This window comes from Thalia democratica, chromosome 3 (genome assembly GCF_965202585.1).
Source record: "Thalia democratica chromosome 3, ktThaDemo2.hap1.1, whole genome shotgun sequence".
Taxonomy (NCBI): Eukaryota; Metazoa; Chordata; class Thaliacea; order Salpida; family Salpidae; genus Thalia; species Thalia democratica.
The window spans coordinates 35,666,184-35,684,126 of NC_139167.1; the positions used below are offsets into that span (position 1 = coordinate 35,666,184).

The 17,943-nt window shown below is 23.8% G+C and overlaps 1 protein-coding gene across 1 annotated transcript; it reads right to left on the bottom strand.

The window, feature by feature from the left end:
• Positions 1–1,744: 1,744 nt before the first annotated feature.
• LOC145832221 (uncharacterized) lies at positions 1,745–13,785 on the bottom strand. The gene is made up of 8 exons (XM_082939544.1): positions 13,642–13,785; positions 12,240–12,378; positions 9,420–9,586; positions 8,458–8,585; positions 8,078–8,328; positions 4,596–5,174; positions 3,812–3,954; positions 1,745–2,146 (listed from the first exon to the last, which is right to left on the bottom strand). The coding sequence occupies exons 1-8, from the start codon at positions 13,783–13,785 to the stop codon at positions 1,784–1,786; spliced, it is 1,914 nt and encodes a 637-aa protein (XP_082795670.1). The 3' UTR covers positions 1,745–1,783.
• Between the last annotated feature and the right edge of the window lie 4,158 nt (positions 13,786–17,943).

Genomic DNA, 17,943 nt, shown 5'->3' on the forward strand with positions numbered 1-17,943 from the left:
GTAATTTTCTCTTTACTAGACAACGTATACTTTCTTCATTGTAGATTATACTTTATAGACTTGAGCTCAATTTGTTGATGCGAACGTTATTTTATCGCAACTTTGCGACACACGGCTTGGAGTACAAATAGAAGTAGTTAACGCATATTTGAAAGTAAAACGCCGATATATACGCGTTCAAGGCAAAATGATTTCTTTAAATAAACAATGTTATCGTGAGAAACAGGGAAAATTGTTTTGAGAAAGCTTATCAAATGTTTTAATTGTTAGAAAATATTTCATATTTATTCACACGCTTTAGAATTATAAAATGAAATGTTAATTTTATTACAATACAATCTAGTTTAGAAAAAAATGTCTGAGAATGGTTTTTGAATACCATTCTTTACGCAAAAATGTATTTATTTGCTTTCAAGATTAACGAAGTAATATAAGAGTTTTTTAGTTAAGAGTTTTTCGTAATATAAAATAGATATTTTAATAAATATTATCATTTTTTATGTAACATGCGCAACATGTTGTCTCTTAATTAAATTTCAAAGGAATTAATGTACAAAACCTAAAAAAAATTTATTAAATACATGGTTTTAAATGTTTTAGACTTTATTTGAAAATAAAATATCTAAAGCAAAAATAATATTTCTTTATACTTAACGAATTAGTTTTTGTTTGTAAAAATCGAGTTTTTATTGCGATTTTCTAACCACTAAACTTATATGTTTCCAATTAAAAAATATAATATAAAAAAGTGGGTTAATATTGACGGGGTAATATCTAGTAACGAAATTTTAGTTATTTTCAACGAAGCTAAGGTGTTTTACTTATACAAAAAGCACTAGACTGTACTGGACATTCATGCCACAATCCATGCAACATTCTATGAATTTAGTTCTCATTAGGACTCATTAGACAAACATAGTCAAGATAAACCAATATTTAAGTCTGAATAAGCAGGCTTAAGTACATTAGTACTAAATCAACTGTTTGTAAACACATTTTAAATATAATAATTGCCACTAGTTATTGCTCCTAGTTAAATGATTAAGTGAAGGTATACTATAACTTTACACTGAATCTGACAGCAATGTCATAAACGGATGGTTTCGTCACTTATTTTACTGTACTCAAAAGCAAATGTTTTAGTACTAGTAAAACGTTATTTATATATTTAAACACTTTTAAAGTAAAAGTTTATTCACAAATAACAATGTTTGTATTTACATGAATTTATTATTTAGTTATTTACTGTGTACAGCTTTTGAAAAAGTTGAAGAACACTGAACTAGATATAAAAAAAAACTATGGAAATTTTGTTTTTTAGAATGTAATTAAATGAAAATAAAAAGTAGAAGTAAATTTTACTGATAGTACAAAGAGTGTTGTTAGAAATATTATTCAGTAATAAGTTTGTAAATTTAAAGCTTTTCTTAACTTTTACATATTAAACCTAACTAACAGATTTTCAAATAAAACATATACAGACTGTCAAAGCAATTTTTGATTGTTTATGTCAAAAAATTTGTATCTTAGAAAAAAAAAAAGGGTTTAAAACAGATGAATTTTGTCAAAAAAAAATCAATAAAAAAAATTAGTAGTATAGTATATCTTTTATATTGTTTATGATTTTAAAAATATCACATAATAATTATTAGTTCAACATAAGGTTTTATTAAAACTTTATTAAAAGTTTGCATACACGTTGTTCTAATCTTAATGGAAAAGTCAGTGATAAATACAAGTGGGAAAGATATGAAACGATAAAGTTCAATAAATTTAAAAGAAGTCATGTATCACTTTCTTCGTTTATCGGCGACAAGCTTTCTAATTGGTTCGTTTCAGCGGCAGTTTTATTCATCCGTTCCGACATCAATAGAGGACTGACAACTGTGGTATCGATTTTTGGGCTTTTATCGTTCGCTTCATTTACAAACTTTGTATTAGCAGTGTATTTACTGTTTCTCATTGTAAAATTAGGAAATCGGAAGAATTTGTACAATTTTGAAACAACGTGCTTTCTTATATACTTGTTAATGTCTCTCTGTGTTGTGACGTACACAATAGGGTTCAGTAAAACGCTGAAAAAACTTATAACTCGGACTGTTGTTATAATGGCATGGCAGTAGTTTAGGTCCTTTTCTTCCAAGCCCTACAAAGTTTATTTAGATTTAAATAAAAGTTATTAAAATGTATCATATAAAACCTTTTATTAATATTGTACAAAAAATAATTGAAAACTAGACATTATGAATAATTTTTTTTTTTTCAAGTACAAAAGTGTTTATACGTCTCAATTTTATTTAAGTAATTAAGTAAAATATAAAGTTAAACTATTATTAAAAAAAAATCAACTAAGTTTTAATAAAACTTAATAGTTTTCCGTAAAGCTTAACTATTTTGACTTTCTAAATTTTTAATTTTCTTTAATTAAAAATAAATTATTTATTTTAAGTTCCTCTAGTCCTATCTAATTTTTGTGTTGCCTACAAAAAATGTTTTAAAAAACATATTTTACATTTCAGTTCCAAATTAACAATATATAAATTTGTTGTAATATAGTTAATGCTTCTATTGAAAACTATTTTTTAATTTACTAAATTTTCGCTTAAGTCACTTTCAAACTTTAAACTTGGTTTATATGCGTTATCTATTTGTTAAACAGCCACTTACATTAAATCAGTTACTATTTTTCAAGTTGTTACACAATAACTTGATAATATAACATTTTAACATTTTTAAAACTAATTAGCTTTTTTGTTACATAGCACGTTTTTAATGTTTTACTGTTTTTCCATAAATATAAATTACTAACTAAAATCGTTTTGCTATTATTTAATATAAATACTTTTATTGTTATATGTTAAATTATTTTTTTTTCTAAACTACAGACTAAACAAAATTAATTGTAATATTAAGACTATTTAATACATCTTTACTTGTTTCCATTTTTATTTTTAATTCTAAACGCACACGTAAACAAAAATAATTATTATAAAAAATGTGTTTTCAAATTTCCTACAAAGTAGTTTAAAACTTCATGATATTATATACTTACTAACATTTTAAACTAAACTGTAATTGTTTATTTCAATTAAAACTAATGTAAAAAGTATAAAGAAAAGATTACTAGTTAAAGAAAATAAGTTTCGTAAAAAACTTTTTTTTTCATGTAATAAAAAGTTTTGAAGGAAAATAAAACTAAATATTTTCAAGATAAACAGAATTTAATATATGTAGATAATAACATATTTCTTCCTATATATGTATTAAAAGTTTAATTAACCATAAAACAACATAAAATATTCCAAATAAGTTTTAGCTCTTTTATTTTGTATTCGAAATATTTCAGAAAAATAGTTATTGCTTATAATATGCGATTAAATTTATTCTAGCTACTAAATAATTATTATCTAAATATATTTTAACTTATAAAATACTTAAAATAATAATAATTAGCTTCAAATAATATAATTTAAAAGTGTGTGCTTTTAGCTTAAACGAGGACAGTGTACTGTATAATAAGCTATTCAAAATAATCCATAAAGATCAATATACTTAAAATATATGTAACGTGTTAATAGAGTGTTATTAAATTTATATTTAATAAAAAAATTAAATGAAAAATCAGATTTTAAAACCGCTAAAAATGAAATAAATGTTACCATCTATTAAAGTTATTCGTCAAGTAATTAGAGTAGTCTAATAATTAATCAGAGAATTCTTTTTTAGACTGCCTTTTAAACTTATAATCGGAGGTCAAAGTAGTTAGGATTTAAAATGTGATGATTTTATAATATGTTTTAACATTACAAACCTGCATAATGTAAACAACCATGAATATTTTTTGTGGCAACCAGCATATTGAGAAGACAATCACGTAGGCAGTCACTGTTTTTGCAATCTTGATGTGTTTTTCAGCATTTTTGTAAGCTGCGGTTTTAACACTTAAATACCCATCTGTAAAAAAAATATTTTCAACAAGTATATAAATTGTTGTATTGTACTGTTAGCGTTGTCAATAAAAGCTTAATAATGTTACTTTTATCATTCTCTAGTTTAATACATTTTTTTTGCTACTTCACTTAATTAAGTTTAAAAGAAACCTATTTTATTTTTGAAATGCTTTAAGTCATACGTTATGTTAAGAGATAATTAAACAAATAATTTTACAAGTTAGAAATATTAAAATAGGTAATTTATTGCTTATATATACATTTAACAAAAACTAGAATATATTGCTTTACTAGTTAACTTAATGTTAAAAACAAAATACAAACTTGTCAAAAATATTATTGTTTATATCAAAATTTATTTGACAAGGTCAGCTAACGCACACCGAAACCAGGTAATAGACCAAAGCAGTATATAAACATTTGTTTTATTATATCAAAAATGATAGAAAAATAAATATTCTTAACTTTCTCATTTTATAAATTATTAATAATGTCTGTTTCAAAAACTAAACTCAACAGTGGCTATCTTAAGCACTATGCAACTGTTAAACTGTTATTTGAAATATTTTATCATAACATAAAAATATTCAAATTACAAAAGGCTAAACTTGTATTAAGCTTCGATATTCAAAACTAAAGACGTACTTTTATTTTTAGTTCTGTCGGAATTTTTTTCTTCAGTTTTTGTTACGACTTCCTTGCTTCTACTTGGGCAGGTGAAATTAGGCGGAGTCATTTTTATTCCCGGACTGACTTGAAAACAGGTCTGATCTGTGAAGAAGCTCTCAGTTGAACTCGCTGACGCGTTGCTCACCGGTCTCCTCTTCCGGTCCACCATCCTGTTCACCGGACTCAGCTTCAGTTTTGGTACCGAAGACTTGTTGAACTTGACAATGGGGCTCAACGTGGTTTCTTTCGTATCGCTGTGCTTCATTGTAGAAACGTTGGAGTTAAACAAGCTCCTGTCGGTGTTCATTCGACTCCTGGCTCTCTTGTTGATCATGTGGGCGATCCCTGAATAGCTGATTGCAATGGCGATGTAGGGAAGAAAAAATCCAATGACCACGTCGACTGCAATCTTATATATTTTTGTTTTGTGTTCGTAGTTTGGGGCACAAGTGTAGCTACTTTCAATTTGTTTAGTTCCATTACTCTTTATCCATTCCCCATAGTAGTACAACAACCCTTCATATTCATTTTCTCTGATATCTGGAACCTCGTCTTCTGTTGTTTTAATGAAAATTTCATTAAATGTTAAAATTGTTTTAATAACTGTTCTGAGTTTTAGAAAACCCTGTGATTAACATGTATATGTAATAACTTTTTGATAATAATTGAAACTGAAAAAAAATATTTTTACTGATTTTTAGGTTCTAAAGCTAAATTTAGCTGTGTTTTTAATACTGTAAAAAAATAAACAAATATTATAACAAAAAAGAATAAAAAACATCATTTTATTTACAAAAGCTTGAACTTAACTTAATATTAAACAATAAACAAACCCAAACAAGAGATACGAACAAATTTTATGAAGTTTTTATTAATTTATTATTAACTTCATATTAATTTTTTCAGATTTTTTGATATCTAACCTTCAAACCAATTATTTGAACTTAGAATCTATGGCATAGTTTTCAAAATGTATAGTGTATTTTTAAACATGACTTGTTTTGTTACATAACATCACTCATAAATATATATATGTACTAGTTTCTACCGATAAATACTAATTTATAAGACTAAACTGTTTTAACAATATAATATTAATAAACGATATTGCAAATGAAATTTATTATGAATAAATACCAATTTATGATACTAGTGCATAAGCACCATAACTTTGAGAAAAAAAAAACAGTGTTTGTTTTGTACTGAGTATACTATTTACAACGTATCTAGACATACATATATATAGAAATAAAATACACAAAATAAATTTTTGCTTTGGACAGCTGTTTCTGCGATTAATACGCGTCTTCAGCCAAGTTTTATTTAATGAAAAGCAAACTTGTAAGTACAGCAATAAAATCATAAAAAATTATGTATTATGTAATAATAAAATAGTAAGTCGATTTTAGACAAAATTATTAACAGAGTTTTTAGATAAATTGTTTACGATATTGTATGCAGCCAGTTGTTTGTAATTCGTTTCTTTTGTTTAGAGACTCAGATTTTCTATTTTTTTAAATTTCGATTTTTTCCGAATTGCAACTTTATCGCATTACATTCGGAAACTAAAAAATAATGAAGATAATTTTAAAATTCAGTGGGAAATATTAACAACTACGAAAAATAAATATATTTTAAAAAACGGATGTAAAATGTGCATTGCGGAAAAAATCGAAATTTTAAAAGTTAGAAAATTTGAGTCTTTAAACAAAAGAAACGAATTACAAACTGGCAGCATACAATATCGTAAACAATTTATCTAAAAACTCTGTTAATATTTTTTTCTAAAATCAACTAACTATTCTATTATCACATAATACATAATTTTGAATGATTTTATTGCTGTAAACACAAGTTTGCTTTTCATTGAATAAAACTTGGCTGAAGACGCGTATTAAACGCAGAAACAGCTGTCCCAAGCAAAAGTTTATTTTGTGTATCATAGATCTATAATTGGCACCTACGAAAAGTGGACAGCCCCTCTCATCATTAAAGGACTTCAAAAAACAAGTAATATATATATATATATAATTTTATAAAATGTACGATTTAAAAAAAACTGGAACATATGTTACATAAAGAGACAAAAAGATTGTCTTTAATCTTCAGCCAGTTCAAATTTAAAACAAAAAGCACTTTGGTAAACAAAGATGCAAAAGTTTACAAAAAAACAAAAACAATATGACGTAAAAATTGAACATTGTACATTACAAATATTCAGTACAAAAATTGATTTCCCATCTAAATAATCAAACAACTAAAATTAACGAAAACAACAGTTAATTGACTATAAAATACTTCAAAATGTGTTGTATTTTATGAGGAGCTTTTTCATATGTCGACAAGACGATATGAATTCACTCTTCTTATTTAAACAACCTTCCTTTTTTAACATACTATTTTTGTACTGAATACTTGTAATGTACAATGTTCAATTCTTACGTCATATTTTTTTTGTTTTTTTTTGTAAACATTGCATCTTTGTTTACCTAAGTGCTTTTTATTTTAAATTTGAACTGACTGAAGATTAAAGACAATCTTTTTTGTTTTTATGAAACATATATTACAGTATTTTTAAAATCGTACATTTCAATAAATTATTTAAAAACCCTTCAAGTGGGCTCAGTAGAAGGTGTTCAAGTTTGAATAATAACCTTATTTTATATATATATATATTTATTTATTTATCTATGACGTAAATATGAAGTGTTGTAGATTAAAAAAATTCAGTGCAAAAAATAATCTTCCATCTAAACAAACAACTAAAACTCACAAAACTACAAATATGTGACTATTACTTTAAATATTTTAAAATTTATTGAATATTAAGAGGAGCTTTTTCATATGACAACAAAACGATATGAATTCACTTCTCTTATTTAAGCAACCCTCTTTTTTCAACGCATACACAAAACTGTTAGTTCTTTTATTAAATAACTTTTAAAATATTTAATGTAATATTCACTTGTTTGTAGTTTTGTGAATTTTAGTTGATTGTTTAGTCTTTAGATGGAAGAATAATTTTTGCACTGAATATTTTTACACTACAATAATTCATAAGTACGTCATAGTGTTTTTTGTTCTTTTGTAAAACTTTTGTTTTAATGTTTAGCAAAGTGCAATTCATTTCGAAGCTACAGCTGATAATATAAAAACAATGATTTCTTTTATTAAACGTTGTTATTTTAAACTCGAACTTTCTCAATAATTTATTTAAAAGCACTCCAAGTGGGCTCTGTGGAAGATGATTTAGTTTGTTAATAATTTTATAATAGTTATTTAACAATTTCTATAGTTTAAAGTTAATATTGATAGCTAATATATATATTAAATTGAGTATATATATCAATTTCTTTCAAGTTATAAATAAGTTTAGTGGCTTTAAAAATTCATGGCTTTAATCATTTTAGAGGAAGAGCGTCTAAATACCAACAAGAATTAGTTTAACTAAAACTAACTATCATATTCACTAATGTCGTTTTTTAACTCTTCGCAAGAATAAACTGTTTTGACATTATAATATGAATAAGCGATATTGCACATGAAATTTGTGCAGTTAAAAGCAGATATGTTATATCCTGGAACGCTTTCTATATTAATGATATCGAATTTATACTTTATTTTCCAATCAATTGCTTCTTTGAAAAGGAAATGGCAATCATTCCAATATTTCCATTCCGGTCCTTCGTTTCCAGTATGTTCGTTGAAACTGAAAAAAAAGCTTTGTAAGTGAATTATTTAAAGACTACATACTTTTGTATCTAAGCTTGGAAATCATAATAAAAAATGTTTTTGCATAATGGTAAGTGAATATTAAAAAGTATTTAAACTTTCTAACAGTTTATCATTTTTAGTACCAATTTGTTGTTGATCACCAAAACCAAGTTTTCCGTCAATGATGCTCGGCAAAACACAAATAAAAGCAATTATCCACATAAATCCACTTATAATGTATGTTAACTTTTTCTGTAAAAAAAACAATTCTAATAAATAAAAACTAATGTTATATTAGTCTTACGTATAATAAAATAATATTTTTGAAAATCTATATTTTACTTTAAATATTCAATAGTAATCCTTTATAATAACAGTATAAAAATTAAAATGGTTTTTGTCTTAACTAAATCATCAAAAAGCACTCGGTTAAAACAGATACTAAAACATAACTTCAAATATGTAAATGAGATAATTAAAACTTAGAAAAACTAAATAAGTTCAAAGATTTTAGTATTTGTTGTTTTACACAATTTATTTTTCTTAGCACGCAATTTTTATTTTAATAATCCGTAAATCGCAGTTTAAGCTGTCTTATTAAAATGCTTCTTTCAATTTGTGTGCCTAAATTTAAAAATAATGGGTTATTTATACAAATTTACTTCTATAAGTTTTCAATATAGATCTTTCAAAAGATTTTTTTTTAAAACCATTTTATCAAATGTTTATCAAAACGTTTGAAAATGTTTATTTCTTTTTAATTGTGTTTTTTTGGTAGTAGTAGTAAACAACTTGAAAAAAATAGTTAATAAAAAACACAAAATTACATATAGGAAATTTTGATTTAGTCGAGCAAAAATATGTTTAAGAAAAAAACAATAATAACAAAATATGCTTATAACATAAACTTTTTTTCTTTAAAAACTATTTGTCTAAGGAAACTATATCATTTTCTAAGTAATTTTTTAAAACATTTACAAAACAAAATAAAAAGTTAAACAAAACGATTTTTTTCGTAATAAAAATAATAATAACCGTTTTTTTTCTTCATTTTTACTGTTAGTCTATAGAAGTATTCAAACTAACGTTAAACTGATATCTTTGACATCTAATCGACTTCCAAACAGCAACAAATCTTTCTACACTCATTGCAGCCAGTAGAAATATATTTATATAAAAATGAAAGCTGTATACCGTCACCACATAATTTATCAACTTCATATCAAAACTTGAATCAATTTGGTCGCCTCCTTCTGTAGTAAGTGGTTATTGAAAAAAGTTTTGTTTGTTCATTAGATACATTTTTTTTTTTTTTGAAATTAAAGTTAAGATTTTAGAACGTAAGTAATGTGTTATTGTTTTTTTCTATTATATTCTAAAATTTAAACTTAAGTGTTTAGCCCACTATATAAACTTTTCAATATAATTTGATAATTTATACTTCTTCTTTTCTTATTTTAGTCTAGTTAGAAAAATTAAAAATAAAGTTTTTTGGATTTTTAAATCGTAAATTTTGCATGAGCTAATCAAATATCATTACCAAACGTATATACACTATTTGAAAAATTTGTACTTCTCAATTTTAATTTTTCGTATGTTTCATTAAAAATTTTCCTTTGTTGTCCTGATTGGTCTGCATATTTAAATTAAAAAAAAACTTAGTTTCTAACTAAAAATCGAAAAGTTTTTTGAATTTATTAAATATAAATACCAGACATGTTTTAAAGTTTTAAAGTTTTGGTTTCACATAAAAGTTTAAAACTTGTTAAGTTTTTTTTAACTTAGTTTATTGTAATTTTGTAATTGTGTTATTTCAAACAAGTCAAGTTTTGAGTAAGTGAATACTTAACTAAATTTTTTAAACTGAATGTAATAAATACAGAATTTTTTATAATTTTTTTTTACGTTACAAAATTTATTAATGATGTAGTATAAAAAAAAACATTGTCTAATTGCTTAAACAAATCTAATACAAAATATAAAATTATTAAATATAAAAAGAAAATCATAGTTAAAATTATAACAGCTCAAGCCAACAAAACATGCTTTCTTAGGGAAAACATGATAATTATACAACATTTTCCGGTTTACTTCAAAAGAATTATAACAAATTCTAGGCTTACGTATGTTACCTTGTATGTTTTTAGTAAATAAATTCGAAGAAAATTTTGACGGTAGTAGCATACTACACACATAAACAACTGAGTATTGATTATGTAATATGACTAAATCACTAAATAGAGCTAAAAGCTCACGAAGTTTTTGCTTTAAAGGAAAGCTACTTAACAATGCTGTTTAAACATTCCTTTATTACGACTAAAAACACACTAATTTGCTTGCTTTTTTAATATTAATTTAACCCTTGGTGAAATATATTTTAAAACAACATGGAATTTCGCCTACTTAAACAATCGATGTTTTTTGTCATGTTTAAACAATGTCAATTAGCATTAATTTGAATTAAGACCAATTAAACACAATAAAAATTGATTTTTTTTTGTCATTGAAATGTGGCAAATCAATTTGAATTTTGTTTAAATTTCACTTGTAACAGTTATTCTACTTTTTAACATTTAGGTTAGAATTGTTTAAATATTATATAGAAAAAAGATAATTAAGATTTCTATTCAAAAAATTATTTATCAATTTCAAATGTTTTTTAAAAGTTTTCAAGTTGACCAAACGCATATTTTCTTAAAAGTACGAATTATTTAAAATATTTAAGAATTTTATAAACGAAGAAATAACGAAGTATTCAAATAATTTATTGTTATTAGTTATTTTGAAAAAGGTTTCAAAATAACTAATAACAATATGAAATATAAAGTAAAATATTACTACTCTTGTAACAAAGTTAGCAATATTTTCTATATTAATAATCACTATACATAATGATATTTTAATTAATAAAATAAAAAGCACTGAGTAACAACTATAAAAAATAAGTACGAAACAGTTTAATAGGTTTAAAAATAAAAAAATTCTAAACCAATAAAAAATTCTGTTTATATTTTTATTCTAACAATCCAAAATAATTGTTATTAATTTTTATGTTTAACAAACTTGAAAGGTAAAACTGTTATAAATTTTGAAATTATTATAGATTATCTGAACTTTACACATACACAAATACCGATCTGAATACGATTTTTTAGTTTTAGTTTTAAATTATCAACTGGTAGCCTAAATGTGATAGAAAACAAAGGCATGGAAGTAACTTTGTTTATGGTTGGTTTTTTGATGAAATTTGTATTAAAAATGTGTGAATCAAAACACATATGCTGTAATTATGCAACTAACGGGAATAAAGTTATTAATAAAACCTAATACAAAAAAAAAATAAGTATTTAAACAACAATTAAAGTTTGTGTATAAAGAAAGTTAAAAATATGTAGACTATTTAAGTCTGAATATTAAATAAAAATTATACAATAAAAAACTATTACATATAAGAATCATTTTACGAAAATCGTTTAAAGTAAAAATCAAACACTTCTAATTTTTTTTGCAAGAGACATAAAAGTTAATAGTAATTTTTTTAAGATAAAAACTGCACAGTATAATTTGTTTCATTAAAAAATTGTGTTAACAGCAAGAATAATACATACAATCAATTATCTAAAAATAAGTTTTGAACTTGTGAATAGAAAACTCGGAACTTAATTTTGGTAAGGGAATAATTTTAAAGTTATTTTTATATTTCAAATCTAAATCTGACAGTACATATAAAAATCAAATTTATATATGTTTGAGTTATTTCTAAGTAAAGTTTTAAAAAGCTTTTTAGATATAAACTTGTTTATAATAATCTAAGTTTAATTCTCCAAAAACTAAAAAATTATAGGTTAATGTTTTTATTTGAAACTTTATTTCCGATTTTTTTCTGTACTAACAATTCAAACGAACCGTTTAATATCTGGTTTTTGTAGCTGAACTGGTTTATGTGATAAATATTAAGTGAAGAAAACAATAACCACGTGATACAAACTAATACGTCAGTGATTGCAATTTGAATCATGTATGATGCGTACACCGATCCTCGAACCTAAAAACAGTTAATCAATTTCTTAGATGAATAATAGAAGCTACTGCTCATTAAGTTGAGCTAAAGTTTTCATCATTGAAATTAACTTAAATTACAAAAAAATTCTTCTTTAACAAACAAAAACATCTAAATTTTATAGTATGAAATAAAAAATTTCCATTTTACTAATAATTAAAGCACTTAGGTTATTTTAAAATAAATAAGCACTACAAAATAAAGTAATCATATTTAAAAGATAACTAAACTATTAATTAATGTTTAATAGACAATGAAATATAGAACTATCTTAGACATCATATTCTAAACTTTTAATCACAAATGATTCAAAAGTATTTTTATGTGCCTCATATATTACATCGCGTGTATAAATTATATTTGTTTTTTTTTATAAGATAAACTGAGTTATTAGGACCTATTATTAAAAAATTATAATTTTTTCGTCAAAAGATAATGATTTTATACTACAACTAACTTATTTTTTTTAAATAAATCCTACAAAATTTGTATTATACCAGCTTAAAACAAAATTGGTAACTGAAAATATAATTTATATTTTCATTAGAAAAATCGAAGTTTCTATAAAATATTCATTATCCAATAAAACAAGTCAACAGGTTTAAGTTTATTGTTACTTGGCTTCAGTTCGTTTTTCAAAATAATCATTAATGATTAGGTTGCCCTTTCCTATAAAGTTAATTTTGTAAATATCTATGTAGTTTTATTGTTTTTTTAGTTAAAGTTTTTTTGTAGTTTGCAATATTTCAAATTTTTTAAATAGCGTTTTTTCTACAAGTTGTGTAATAATTTTTTTTACTAATTACAAACAAATAAAAGTTTCTTTAATAGTCAACTTTTCAGATAATAACTTATATAAAAATTCGTGACAAAAAAAGACCACTATCTACTTGTTTCCAGAATGCCGTTAAGAGGATGGGCTAATTATGATAGATTATTTAAAAGAAAATAAATATAAATTTGTAATTTGACTAAAACATGCAATACTTTGTATTTAAGAAGTTATGTAAATCGAAAACGAACAAATTCTACTTTTCTAAAATAAAATAAGATAATTGTTTATAGCAACAAGGTACTAACAGTTATAGAAAACTTTTATTAAAAAAAAATCAGTATATTTTTTTCAAACAAGCACTAAAAGTTTAATTAAATGTTTTAATAACTGTAAAAAAAAATTATGAAATTAAAAAGTTTTAGACAAAAAAATAACTTTCCTTACTAGTATAAAACTAATAGTTAATTTTTAACCTGTTTCATGACAAAAAATACAACTAATATTCCAGTGTTAAGCAAAACTCCGAGCAGACACTGAACTATAAAAATAGAGTGACTTATAATTGAGTTTTTATTTAGCACATCTTCATTTGTCGAATTCCACAATTCTGACGTCATACTAACAGTTTTGAACTTGACTCGCACTTCTTTGTGAGTGAAAATTATTGCGCACCAAATAAACTGAATTAACGTTAAGAAGCTGATAATTTATTCAAAGCTGATTAAAAAATGCTCTCTTAAAAGCTTTTAGAAGTTCGGAATTCAAATAATAAATAATAAATTACTTTAGGTTTGTAAAGTACAGAAAACAATGTAAAATAATAAAACAGTATTAGTAAGTATACAAAAGTTTATAAACTTTCATCAAATTTAAGTTAGTTTTTTATTATCGTATTTCTCTATTTTCATCATAAAAAATAATACACTAAATTTGCCGTAGACAAAGTAAAAAAATTAAGTATTGTTTTACAACAAGTATAAAAATTTAGTAAAGTTCTTAAATAATAACTATAGACAGTTAAATAATAAAAGTTACTTTGTTACTTTTAGTTTGCAAATACAATTGTAAAATACACTGATTTCAGATAAGCATACAAAACTTTAACACTAATAATTTATAGTAAACATAGCAACTTAAATTAGTATTGTACGCTATCACAAAACAATATATGTATGCTTAATACTATTTTATCTACCTACCATGAGCAGCTTACTAAACTTAACTGATTTAAGTTTATTTTTTAATATTTTCCAAAATCTTAAGTATGTATTATGTATAAAAATAAATCAAAAGCGTTAAACTCTAGCTATATATTGCACAATTTAATGATTTAAAAAAGTTGAGTTTTGAAGTACACTTCTACAATTAATTTCAAAATGTTTACTGAACTATTTAAAATAGTAACATTGCTTGTAATATTCTTATAATAGTTTGAATTAGTCTTGATAGACATAAGGTAGTAAGATAGACAAAACTCTATTTTTAGTTTCTGTAAGGTGTTAATAGAAATACTGCTGTTTTTTACGTTAATTAACAGCTGAAAAAATGATAAAGACTAAACTAATTCCTACATTTGCACGTATAATGACAATTTGAAGTATTTTTCAAAAGTAATAATTATGACGGTAATATTGTAACAAAATATTTCTTCCATTACTGGATGCCATATGGCATACATCATCTGTCATTAAGTCATTTACACATTTGTGTTTGCTCCTGACATGTACAAATTAAAAAAGTCTCCCGACTTTCAACTTTTTTTTTTAAATGGATTTTTGTTTCCAAAATTTTTTCTGTCTGCAACTGATTTTTTTAGTTGAGGTTTAGCTGTTTAAAAAACAGGAATTTTTGAGTTTCAATTTCTAATTTTTGTTCTTTTTTATGTTTTTTTTGTTATTGTTAAACTTTTTTTTAAATTAATTTATAAACATAAATTGTATAAAACTATAAAAACATAAAATTTTGAAAATAATTTATATAATATAGTTTTATAAAAAACTGATGCAATGACAATGCCTTTAACTATAGTTTCTACAAAACTGTTGTACAAAACAAAACTTTTATAACACAGTAAAACTTAAAACACCTGGTCGTTTTATATATTATTTAAAAAAAAGTCAAACAACAAAATATAAATCAAACATAGCCAGATAAATTACAAAGAAACTTTTATCAAATGTAGACCACATTGTAATGAAAAGCTACCTTTAATCACAACATAAAAGCACACAACATACATATATTATTCTACATTTCTACTAAAGCTGCTACTTAACTTGAAGTGTAAAGCTCTTTTGACTTTGAACTTCATTAAAATAAAAAAAAAGAAAACAATCCATTGGCTTAAGTTTGTCATGTTATGGAAAGTTTCAGTGAGCAAAACCTTCATCTTACATACCGCTGACCACTAACAATGCGCAAATGTCATATAAATTACAAATAGAATTTATATACTAACTTCGTCGTTTCGATATAATTACTGTTTCTTTTTACTTTTTTGTTCTCTCTTTTTGAAACGTAGTTGGATATCAGCACGATTTGAAATTTTCAGTATTGAAACTTTTTTAAATAAGCTTAAGTGCTGACAGGCGAACATACTCAAGAAAAGTTGTAACTTTAAATGGGTTTTTGAAAAAAAGTTGAGTAAATTTCTTTCACTAGATTGTTCTGTGAATTAAAACTTTTGTATTGAAGTTTTGTAACTAAAACTTGTAAAAAACTTTCAACTTGCTTAAAAGACTTAAATCATTTTGCAATCCAGTTTAAATTGATAACTTAAACAAAGCACTATGAATTATTTAAATAAAAAAATATAAAGAAAAAATCAAATATGTTTAGTTGTAGGACACATCTTTTGAAATATCGTAAAAAAATTTCGGGCTATTAATGTAACGCATTGAGTTATCTAAGTTATTTTAATTAATAGCAACATAAATATACTGTCCATTATGAATTTCATCAAGAGTGATAAACTTTCATTTGATACAAAATTTTAAAATTACCACAAAAGTTTGCACAAACACCTCTTAATATTTAAAATATTTGATTTATCAGCAGCCCTACCCAAAAGCACGCGCGTCGCCAGTTCGCCTTGTAACCAGATTTTTTCACAAATTTCACGTAGAACGCATTTTTCAACAAACTCAATTTATAACACAAGTTGTGGTGAGAAAGTTTCATAATTACAGTTTAGTAACGCTGCTTTATGCTGGAAACATCACTTTTTTCAATTATTCCGAAAGTAAAAGAATTTATTTTTTTCAATTTTCCTTTGAAAATTTTAAACTTAGCATTTTCTATATAGTTTATTTAACCATAACTTCCTTTTGGTTTAACATTATTTAAACTTAACATTACTCAGTTTTAACAGTTTAATTTTTTGTTTTTTACTTTTGTTTTTGAAACTACTAGTTTTAAGTTCCTTTGTTATTTTACTTATTTAGAAGTAATCAATTTTAAACGTTATTTTAGTTTAGTTTGAGTTTTAGCAAAATAACTGACTTTAAAACTAAAATAATAAAAAATTATATTTGAAAAACAGACCGTTTATAATTTTAATAATTGAAATTATAAAACTGCTATTACTATTATATTTTACAAATAATTTCTAGCAGTACTTATTTGTTGTTAAATTAATTTTAACAAACATTTTCTTTCGTGTTTTAGTCCATTATGAAACAATTTTGCGAGAATTGTCAAGATTAAATTATCTAGAAAATGTTTTGCGGCCTGCGTAATATTATTATTTTCTAAACTTTGGCCAACCATAAAATTTTGAGCATTCCAATATTATAAAAATAGTTTTTTAAAAGTACTTTTTATAGTATCTTAACTATGTGTATAAAAGTTGTACTGAACAAGTTTTAATTACTCTTTTCAAAAACTAAAAATTGTAGATATTAAATGAATTTATTAGTTAGTTAAGATTTCAAAAGCAAATTTGATATTTTTTTAGTTATATTTCTAACTTTTATGTTGTAAAAAGCAAAAAATTCGCTTTTTTTTTTAAATAACTGTTTTAACAAAATTAAAAGAGGAATAAAATTTTTCTTTTGATAACAAACGCTGCTTTGAATTAAACTAATAGTCAATGATTTTCCTGCATTTTCAAAAATTTACAACAAAATATATTCTGTTATTACAACAAATTTCTATTTTATACATGTGTAAGGTTTATCCTTTTAAAGCACAAATAATCCCGTTTAGAATAATAAAAAGTGAATAAAAAACATAAAATCTATCTAAACAATTTTACAATTGTTCATTTACATAAAAATTTTTGTTCTAAGTATCTTTATTAAATTTTAAAAGTAATAAAAATGAATGCTGATCCTACTATCTACACTATTAATTTAAAAATAACAGAAACCACTCATATTTATATGTTTATTTAAACTAAGCTAGAATTTTGGTTCACTGTTTAGTTCTTGTTGATAAAATTAAATATTTGACAAATAATTATTAAATACTTACTAAAATAAAATTTCTTCCTTATTTGTTTTATAGTTAACGTTTTTATTTACAGTTAAAAATCGTATGTATGTTATCATATCATATGTACATCATTATGTACAGTACAAAAACAAATATAAACATAAATAAATGTTCAAACAGCGTTGTAAAGTTTAATAATTTTCTTTCAACTTATGCTACCAAAATTAATGCTGCCTAACATTAGATTGCTGACTAAACCTCAAAACTATTAATTAAAAAATATATTTTACAGTAGTTAAACTAAGAGTTTAATTAAATACCGTTAAACTCGTGACTTATTG